This window comes from Morone saxatilis, unplaced genomic scaffold (genome assembly GCF_004916995.1).
Source record: "Morone saxatilis isolate NCDOM2014 unplaced genomic scaffold, NCSU_SB_2.0 Contig23, whole genome shotgun sequence".
Lineage (NCBI taxonomy): Eukaryota > Metazoa > Chordata > Actinopteri > Moronidae > Morone > Morone saxatilis.
In genome coordinates, this window is record NW_023339796.1 from 9120280 (window position 1) to 9130803 (window position 10524).

Below are 10524 nucleotides of genomic sequence, written 5' to 3' on the forward strand. Positions count from 1 at the left end.
ATCTGCTGCTCAGTCAAGCCTGCAGAGCCGGGCCACCATCACTCACACTCTGCCGGTGGATTAGCTGACCCCCCGGTGTGGGAGTAACAACCCCTGCAGTCCAGTCAGCAAACACTGCAGTCTTCAAGCAGCTGAAACCGGCAGGCGTGGCGGTCAGGGATCCTCCCCAGGATCAGGAGAGATAGTGGCGTCTCCAGCACCCTGACAGTCAGTCAGCAAAGCAGGGCTGGTCTGCATGGACAGGCAGCCTGTTCCTAAATGTCTCTATTGATCTTGCAGATTATTTTTAACAGCATCATTTTGTGATTTTTATGATTCTGACATACACTACATGGCCAAAAGTAGGGATTTGCTACCATGCTGCCTCAAGTGCATCAGTGAGTTCAGCCACTACAAAATCTATGTTACGGCATACAACTACAGCTGCAACATATAGTCGACTGACAGATTAATCCTTCTCTGGGTTGAGCTTGATTCAATGTCAAGGTTTTATTTGTAGCTGGAATTTCTTTGGATTTTGGGCATTTGATCAACTAAACCAAGACTTGGAATTGGTGGGGTAAATTATGACACTTTTCATTTCTTGACATTTTAAAGTCCAAAAAATGAAATGATTAATCCAAAAAAATAATCAAATTAATCACAATGAAAATAATCCTTAGTTGTGGCCATGCTTCTAGGTAACTTTGTTCTGCTTTGAGTGGAGAGCAGAACTCTGACATCAAATGTCATACATCACTCCACCAAGCCGAAGAATTACTGACACTATAAGCAATGTGCAAAGCATTATATACTTCCCTATCTTCAAAGAAATGGGGGACATTTTGAACAGTAAAATATACATAGTTACCATTCATTGCAGTGTATCAATCATCCTAATAAAAAGAAAAGAAGTAAAATAAGGTAATCCACAAGAATAAATCTCATTTTACAATATCATTGTGTGCTGTAATATTAACATTTCTCTTAAGTAGAATTTAGGGGACCAAACAATAAAACATGTCCACACACTTATGGCGATGTAGTGTATATTTTCCACTCAGAAAGTGGCCAGCAGCAGCCTTTCATTCGCTGTCCAACACTGTAGAAGGTGAACTATATGAGGGCCCATTGTTTCAAAGACAGGTACTAGAGTATAAAATGACTGAGTACCAAATACATGACACCAGACTATGCTCCAACTGTCTAGGCCTTTTGCCAAGTGATCTGAGAGGGTATAAGGAGGTGTCAGTCTCCCCTACAGTCAGCGTGTATTGACGGAGTGAGAGGGTGACAGCATGATGAATGTCTTGTTATGAGCAGCGGCAAACCTCTGCTGCATGTGAGCCAAACCCAAAGATGTCCAGGTTATGAATGGACTAGTCAATGAGCTAGAACATAAATGGCCTTTGGTCATAATTTCTTAGTGCTATGGAGATGCCTTGTCAGATGTCCCGCTGTCACACCGCTCACTGGAGAAGATGCATCACTCTATTCGGGTCTCTCTCACCTCCCCTGAGTGGTTTTCTTTGCTCTTTACTCTCTTTTCTCTCTCTCTCTCTCTCTGATTTGCATAGCTGACCTATCACACGCTGGTGGTGAGTCATTATTAGGTGTTAGCATTTTCAATTACCTCACACCTCCCATCTCTGCCACCCTGTCTCCTCTGTGAGGCAGACACCGCACAGCAGGAGAAAAGCAACAAAATGCTAATTTTCTGCTCATAAGAAGCAAACTACATCAGAGCTCCACTTGCAAAACAAAACAAAACAACAAGTTAATGAACAATTCAGTAGAAGATGTTAGAAAAACAAACTTCTAATATCCCATGGTTCATTTAGAACTTTATTTCAGCTATATGGTTGTTTTAAAAGCACTTAATAGCAATACAGACTGAACGGTTTCCATGATACATGTCGTACTGCATATGTCAAACATTCATGCCAAAGAAAATACTACTGATACATTTCCAACAGGACAGTTACAGGTATTGAAAATAAAAGTATAAAATCGGCTTTTTCAGAACAACCATAACAAGACAACACTACCATAAAGCGTATTAGTGCTTCTAGCTTAAAGTGTTATCATGATCAATGAAAAGAATCAAAACTGTACTCAAAAAAAAGTTTGCTTTCAGTCGTAAAACGAAAAGGAAAAAAAAAAAAAATCCTTGTATGTGGTTGCAAATTCCCACATAGCGGAGCAAGCTAGCCACCTTGCTGAGTCTCCACTTGGGCAACTGCCTTTTAAAAGAGGTAAGGCAAGTTCTGTCTTTAAAAAAAACCATTAGCTTTCCTCCCAAATAAAACACTGGTGAAAAGATACTTGACACTTTTGACAACAAAATGTCTTTTTTTCTGTTTCACAAATGAACTGTTAGGCGAACAGAGACCTATTTCAGAGAAAAATGCTTCTACTGATGATTGCTAGAAAGCTTTTGCCAACAAAAAGCAAATAAAAAAACATCACAAACGTATCTCAACATTAATATCAAAGCAGAATGTTTGAGAGATTTTGAGGCTACATATTAGGAAGGCAGTGATACCTACAAATCCTATTTTTGGGCAGCAATACAAAATAATTTATTCTACATTTTCATCTTAGTGCTCTAATAGATTGTACTCTCTAGCTCAATAAATGTTGATTTTGAGAAAAGGAAATACACTTAAATAAAAAAGTAATACAAGATAAAGAGCACCTTATCCCCATACAAGTTATTTAACAAGTAGATTTTTGGAAGCAAATGGCACAGTCATCAATGGTAAATTAGCAATGCTCATTGAATTGTACTTTTTTTGTCAGACAAATACCACCAAGTCTCAACAGTTTAACATCAAGTTGTGACAAGATACTCTTGTTACAGAAATGTTTGCATCGTGTGGGTTTGTGTGTACAACAAACAGGTACTTCAAGGGGCTGATCACTGGACAGAAGCGTGAGTTTTTGTGTGTTTGTCTTGAATTCTTAAATCCCTTACACAATGGCTCTGGGATTCGCAGCCAAAAATGGTGTTTGCGACATCTGTCGTCATTCTCGGTACAGCTTGGAAACAAAGTACGGGTATGGTGTGCTACCTGGCAGTTACTACAACTCTTTGTATTTATATTTCTGAGCTGAAGTGAACCTCCAAAGTCAGTGCAGAAAAGAGCTTCTTCCCTGACTCAGCTTTTCTAGTGCAAAACTGCCAACATCTGGTCTTCAACTGCAAGGACAGTCGGCATACAGTGTGTCACAACAGCCAAACTGAACACAGACATGAAGCTAAAACACTCACTGAAACTTTAAGTGGTGCAAACAGCAATGTGTCACAAACTTAGCCATACTGTTGTGAAAAATGAAGTACTTAAAATCCACATCTGGAGCTTCCGATACCAATACACGTGCATAAAGATTTACAAATACAATAAAACTTGACTGCAGCTGGCATTGACTGCGACAGATGCATGAAAACTTTACATCAGGAGTTAACCGGCCGACCGCTGCGTCACCTCCTCTGATGTCCAGAGCTGTTCTAGGATGAAATCCAGAAATGGGACTTAGCCCCTAAAGTAAGAGCATGAGTCTAAAGAAGCCACTATAGACTCAAATGAAACATAAAAAGTTTCACATATCAAGTAAAAACTGAGAAAATGACACAGAAAGGAGAATGAGAAGGGGATGGTGGGAAAAGAAAGGTAGAGAGAAAAATGAGAAGAAGGCGACGCCCCGTAATGTGAGCGTCTTTCTGGCTGCAGTTAGGACACATGATGAGAGAACAGCAAAACTGATAAAAGTCAGTTCATATTTTTTCCTTGTTTTGTAACAGAAATTCCATCTGAACACAATCAAACCATTAAAAAGAGCATTTGTTGTGTCGACTAAGACATTAGAGAACGCCCTTGGCTGGCTAACTCGGGTGCAGCAGCAGCTGGTGTGATTGTGGCTATGCGGGCATGGTCAGTGTGGGCTTTAAGAGAAGAAAGGGAGAAAGAGTCTGTAGGGGGGCGTCTAGTAGAGGAGGATGCGGCGCTCGATGGCCTTGCGGCAGATAGGGCACTCGCTCATTCGGTCCCCACACAGCTGGCAGGTGCCATGGCCGCACATGAAGATCATGTTCTTCAGCCGGTCCAGACACACCGGACACATTGTCTGCAGACAGGTGAAGGGAAGCAATGTTGTGATTAAGTTTTTTTTTTCAACTTTCAAAAACACACTGAGAATCACTAACTGAGCCAAGCACTATATAAAAACTTTACGACACAGACGTCTGATCACACAACATTTTGTTCTTCCCTGGTAGTTCATGAGCCACACCTGGTTTGTGTCTACGTAAAAAAGGGTGTGTCTGACTTAGATTATGGTAAAACATTATTTTTTACTAGTCGCTACTACATGGGGTAATTAACTTCTGTGAATTAACAATAAAAATGCTACAGATTTACTGGTTTAAGTGTGAACATTTGCGTATTTTCTATCTTTTACATAATTGTAAGTTGAATATCGTTCAGTTTTTGACTGCTGATCAAACAAAACAAGCAAACTGAAGTCATAAACTGGGAACTTGTGACAGGCATTTTTCACTTTTTTCTGCCACTCTTTTGACTAAAGAATGAATGGATTAATTTGAAAAAACACATCAATAAATTAATCATTTCACCACATGTTTTGTTTTCACCTCCGACACACCCAAAAGGGTGCCAGCAAACTGTAACACAAAGGCTGTTGCAAAATGTCCGGCACTGATGGGATGCAACAACATCTTCACATTCACTGTACCTCCGATGTGGATTATTAACGGCAGAAGAGAGAGCGCTTTGTGTTCTCTGTTCTACAGCGCAGTTTGGCCTTACCTGTTCCTTGATGTCCTGGAGTTGTTGCTGTAGCTTCTGTACGTCAGCGTTGACGTTAGTGTTGTCCTTGTCTCTCTGCAAGGCTGGGATGTTTCCGCTGGCTGCTTGGACACAACAGCACAAAGGCATGTTGAGGGAAAAAAGGGAATTCACTAAGAGAGACTAAACATATAATCAGTTTACAGCAGTGGCCACATCAAACTTCACCTCCTCATAGTGATAAACTATATTGCCAATTAAACAAAAAACGCAGCCACACTGACAGTGCTATTGTGAAACAAGCACGGATCACAAACACGTACTCTCAATTTTATTACATTTGGCAAATCAGACCTGGGCTCTAGCAGTCTGTGTTGGCATTGCGTTCACTTTTAAATTACTTGAATTCAGAAATGGATACTTTGTAATTATTTGAAATAGAAACTGGCACAGGACAAAACAGCATACAGCGTTACTGGCATTGTAACAGCCACAGCAAGCATGTGTATAATGATACCAGTGTGAAACTGCCTGAATATATTATTCGAGCACTCAACAAGAATTAGCTGGACTGAGGCCCTGTTGGGGACTCCATTCCAGACTGGAAAACATCTGCCACAAATAGTGAGCACCAGCGTGATTCTTGGCATGTGCATCACATACATATTGGGATATACTGTTTAGGGTGCGTGTGTGTGTGTGTGTGTGTGCATCACTGAAAGAGGAAGGGAGGGGGTTTAAGGGGAAGGGATAGGGGCCAGGGCAGCACTTTGGGGAGCCCTTTTAAAAAAAGGGTCTGATAAGGGAGGGGATCATAGAAGTATACTTACACCAACTTAGTGCCAGATTGTTGGGCTGGAGAAGATCCTGCGATCCCCCTGCCATAGTGTTAGAGCTCCCTGCTGGGAATAACCAGTCACATTATTATAGCAGGAGCCGTCCTCACCAGCTCAACAGTGGGCCTGAGGACCAAAACTACTCACTACAGCCTCTGAGGGAGGTTCAGAGAAGGATTTGAAGAGAAAGTTGGAAACAGTAATCAGGGAAAGAAAGGGAAATAGTCTACTCTATATAGAATTAATAGTTAAAATGCATAGCGGCAATTTTTTTTCTTTTTCTTTTTGCCATCAGCCAATGCTAAAGCGTGAGTCTAATGCCTCTGCTCACTCTGTTAGAAGAACATTACAAAAATCAAGTATTAAACTGGAGAAGTAGGGAGTCAAAATAATCAAAGTGACAGATGAATTTCGTGCACTAGAATTGCTCTTGTAACAGATATCGACAGTCGGTGTTACTGGGATGAAGGGAAAGGAGATAATGCTGCCCCTTGCATGAGTGTATGTGTGTTCGGGTCTGCATCCACTTTTGCATGTCTGGTAACGACTGCAAGTAAGATTTGCATGCCAGCAAGACAACACGTGAAGAAATATCAAATAATTAATACAGGGGTAAACATGAAGTTAGTGAACTTACAACAGTTTCCCTTTTAACTCAAAATAAAATCTGGAATAACCACTAGTGAGATACACCACTAAAAGAAGGATGTGGGCAATAAAACACTGTGTTCAACTTGGAGACAAGAAGATGGATTGTGAATGCAACCAAACATAAATATTTTTACACACTACATCCCATTACTGTTCATTGGACAGTGTAAAAAGTCCTATTTGGGGTAAAACTGATGACTTTCAGGGCTTCTGTGCAACTGAGAAACATTATTGTTAAGTGTTTTATCAAAAATATAAATTAATTTCAAAACAGTTCTGCGTCCTTATTTAGAATTTCACTCTGAGGGAGGTATTATAATTCAGTTCTCTTTCACATTCATGTGGGTATTAATATGCATAATAGCATTATGACTACAGGATGTTTAGCATATGCTTACAAATAGGTTCCATGCATTTTATGCGAATGTGATTAGTCAAACTTTTAGAGGCCACAGAAACATGAATAAGGTAATTAGGTTGTCTGTATACATTATTGTATTCTTCAGTGCAGGTCAGCAAAACTCAATCTAGAAATGGCTTCTAGGGTTATTATAAAAAGATTAGGATTTGAAAGACAAAATCCTCTCTCTATGTAAAATCTATCTAGACAATGTAGCCAAGCATTTGTGAAGCCACTGTCCATTTCAGCCAATATCTAAATAGAAGCTAGTACAGATGACATGATCAAAATTGATGCAATGATTAAAACATGCCCGATCTAGAAGTGGAAACTAGTTTGGAAAGTAGGATTGATTGATTCAAATGACTTAATTTGTAAATTTCTAACATGTCTACGAGGATGAAAAAAAACAACAACAATGTATCAGTGATGCAAACAAAGGAATAAAATGCATAAGCAAGGCAGCAACAAAGCAAAAGATAAGGGCTAAAACATATTCTTAAAACAAGTGGAAACTAAAAAGAAAGAAAGAAGGAAAAAAGGGGGAAAAGGGGGAATTAAAAGGGAATGTGTGGAAGATTCACTCACTAAGGTCATCATCATCATCATCATCATCATCATCATCATCATCATCAGCGGCATCATCCTCCATACCTTTCCCTCCACAGCAAAGAACAAAGGGGGTGCGGCGTTCGACCACAGCCCGGCACTGTACGCACTTCTTCATGAGGCTGGCACAGTCTGGGGACAACAAAACACATATCGTTGAGACCAGGATGCAGAGTTGTTGTTGTTTTGTTTGTTTTTTTAAAAGGAGCAGCAGGTACAAATGTCAAGGTTATGATGTCGAAATATGTACTTACTCTCACAAGCGCACATGTGACCACAGGGCTGGAACAAAACAGCTGCCTTTTTGTCAGAGCAGACTACGCACTCCTCGATCTGTGGAAGAGAGAAATTAAACAACAATAAAGTGAATAAAATCATCTATCTACTCTTCGTCAAATACCTTTTCTTGTTGGTAGGACAGTAGTCCTTCTGATACCTTGGTTCTCGACTGGACCTGATCCTTGCAGATGAGACACTTCTTGACGCGAGGCGAGCAGAGGGAGCAGGTGGCGATGTGTCCACAGGGCCCGAACAGAGTGTCTCTCTTCATGTCTGAGCACACCATACACTCCTCCAGTGACTCAATGTTACTGTTCTGAGACGGGCTGCGGGTGCCCACCTGGCCGCTGTAACATTGAGAATAAAACCAGTGTGTGTGTGAGAGCAGAAAGGAGGCTGACAGAGAACAAAGAAAATAGGGGGAGACAGAGAGACTAAAAAATAAACAGAAGACAGAAAAGGCAAGAAAAGGGAAACGTGTTTCCCTACATAAAACATTTTTAGCAAAGACAGGAAGTCATTGATTTTCCTGAGATGGTGTTTTCTTCCCTTTTCTCTTAGGTATTGTTACAGCCGCTGTGGGTGCTTGAACATTAAAAGCACCAAAGACATTCCTGTCAGTTTATCTTTTTTATGCCTGGGTTGAACAAGGGGTTTGTGGTTGTTTTCAGAGACATTGTAATTCCAGTTTGATGAACAGTTTGATGCTATTTGGCCACATAAATGTGAAAAGCAGAATAAATTAAGAAGATATAAAACTCTAGGTCTGAGTTTTGATATGGCCAGGCACAAACTAATGACTGTTTGACAATTTGATTTTATCTTTGGACAGTCCAGGCATTACGTTACATTACATTCATTTCGTCATTTACAATAAGAGAGCACACTAGCTGCTTACCCCATTTCCAGTCTTTAGGCTAAGCTAAGCTATCCGTCTCCAGCTTCATATTTAATAGACAGACATGAGAGTGGTATTGATCTTCCCATCTAACTCTTGGCAAGAAAGCCAATAGGTGTACTTCCCAAAATGTCAAACTATTCCTTTAAGGGATGTTTACCTGCTCTTCTCTTTGTGGCATTTGGCCAGAGCCTTGCAGAGGCTGGGGTCAGGACAGAGGTCCAGAGGGGACTGGCCCTTCTTGTTACGAATGGTCAAGTCTGCTCCGTTAGCTGCAAGGAAACAGGCAATGGATGCAGCACTCTTCTTTTCTGCCCCCTGGGTGCCCAAGCCCATGATTAACTGCAAGAAGACACACAGACACAAAAACAGATCAAATCAGAGGCACATCAGACTTTCAACTTTTGACACAAGAGATTGAATATAATGGAAACAGTGTCTTATTTCTGGCATTCTAACCATTAATGCAGAGTAAAAAGTAAGACAAGTAAGGAGTCCTGATTTTAATATTATTCAGATGGCTTCAGAGTTAAATTCAGATGAACCATGTCAAAGTACTATCAGATCACCACTAATTAGCCAATCAAACCATGCCTTAAGATGGCTGTCAGGCAGTGTAACCCCCTTACCCCCACCCAAAATCCCATTAAGTGTCCTGTCTCTCCCTCCTCCAGCTCATCACCTCACTCAGTCTACCCCAACTCAAAGCCTCTCTCGCTCTCTCTTTCTTTCTCTCTAGCAATTTGGGCCTTCCATGTCTGATTGTCTTCAACCAGCAGCTTTTACATCTCTGCTGATGGAGCCATCGGGCTGGCTAATTCAATTCTCATCTTGTGGGGGGGGGAGCTACGGGAGAGTGACCCAACTGCACATATCTCAATTAGGCCTGCTGTCTGTCTGTTCCGCTCCTCTGCTGGGGAACTGGGGAGGGCAGGAAGGGAGATAGGAGAGAGGAGGTGGAGGAGAAGGAGAAGAGAAAGAAGTGGGAGAGAGACGGAAGGTGACAGGTAAGGTAAGTCTGTAGCCGCAGCTACACCCTGTAGCCTTAAACACGTCCCTGTAGGGACTAGTGATGGGGTGTTAACATTAAGAGGGTTCAGGTCTGACATGCCCCTGTTGGCCTCTACAGAGAGACACGCTCATACAGGCTGGTCAAGAGGCAGCAGTGAGCTGGTTGACTGCTCTGTGCTATTGTCAGGCTGCTGTCTGAATGACGGGCTGGTACACACTGCGCTGTCCAGTGATCTGTCATGTGTGATCTGTCAAGATTTTTCACACATTGGGCTGTGATTCACATACTGATCTTCATACAGGTGTGTATGCAGGTCCTTTAGAATGCTGACAAGACAAGCCAGTGCTGTGGTTTGTGTGTTCTCTCCATGTTTATACAGGTTTGGGGATATGAGTTGGAGCATGTCTTATGTCTGATAATTCTAATTAGTCAAATCAATTCGGTGACCTGGTAAACTTCTCCCAACCAAAATTTAACACCAGATCTAACAATTAAAAGCTTATTAGAAAGATAATCATAGGTTTCTATAACTATGTAGCTACTACAGAGTTATTATAGGATTACTAGAGCCACGGTAGCTATTGGTAATGATTTCTTAGACTCTCAAACATGAATAATGTTCTTCAATCTAAGATACTTAATACAATTTCCAGTGTAAATGTAAAATAAGTTGCAACAAGTGTGTATAAAAGTGGCATAAACCGTCCCTAGCAGTGAATATGTTTGTATATTCATCAGCCCTGCAATACACTGGTGCCGTGTCCCAGTGTTCTACCCAATTTATACAGGTAAAGACTCAAGAGTCACTCAATAAGAAAAAGGAGGTCTGAAGTTATAGTTTTTAAACTTTAAACTGTGTGGCAGCAGAGCCAGTAGTGTGTCTGCCTTTTCCCAGCCAAATGTATTTAGGAATATTTAACTGAATCACATCACCCTATTGGATAATAAGGTTTATTTATTTTTCTGATTTCTAAAATGATTGCACCTAGTCCAATATCATTGTACATCACATCATATTTGCTGCTGTATTTGTGTTATCTGTTGTGGTTTTT

General features: G+C 40.9%; 1 protein-coding gene across 1 annotated transcript in view; it reads right to left on the reverse strand.

The window, feature by feature from the left end:
* Positions 1-1803: 1803 nt before the first annotated feature.
* mib1 (mindbomb E3 ubiquitin protein ligase 1) overlaps positions 1804-10524 on the reverse strand; it is a 55057-nt gene continuing 46336 nt past the window's right edge. The window contains 7 exon segments of the mRNA XM_035671359.1: positions 1804-4107; positions 4809-4909; positions 5618-5689; positions 7263-7415; positions 7538-7616; positions 7720-7909; positions 8621-8802. Coding sequence (XP_035527252.1) covers positions 3967-4107; positions 4809-4909; positions 5618-5689; positions 7263-7415; positions 7538-7616; positions 7720-7909; positions 8621-8802 — 918 coding nt within the window. The 3' untranslated portion in view covers positions 1804-3966.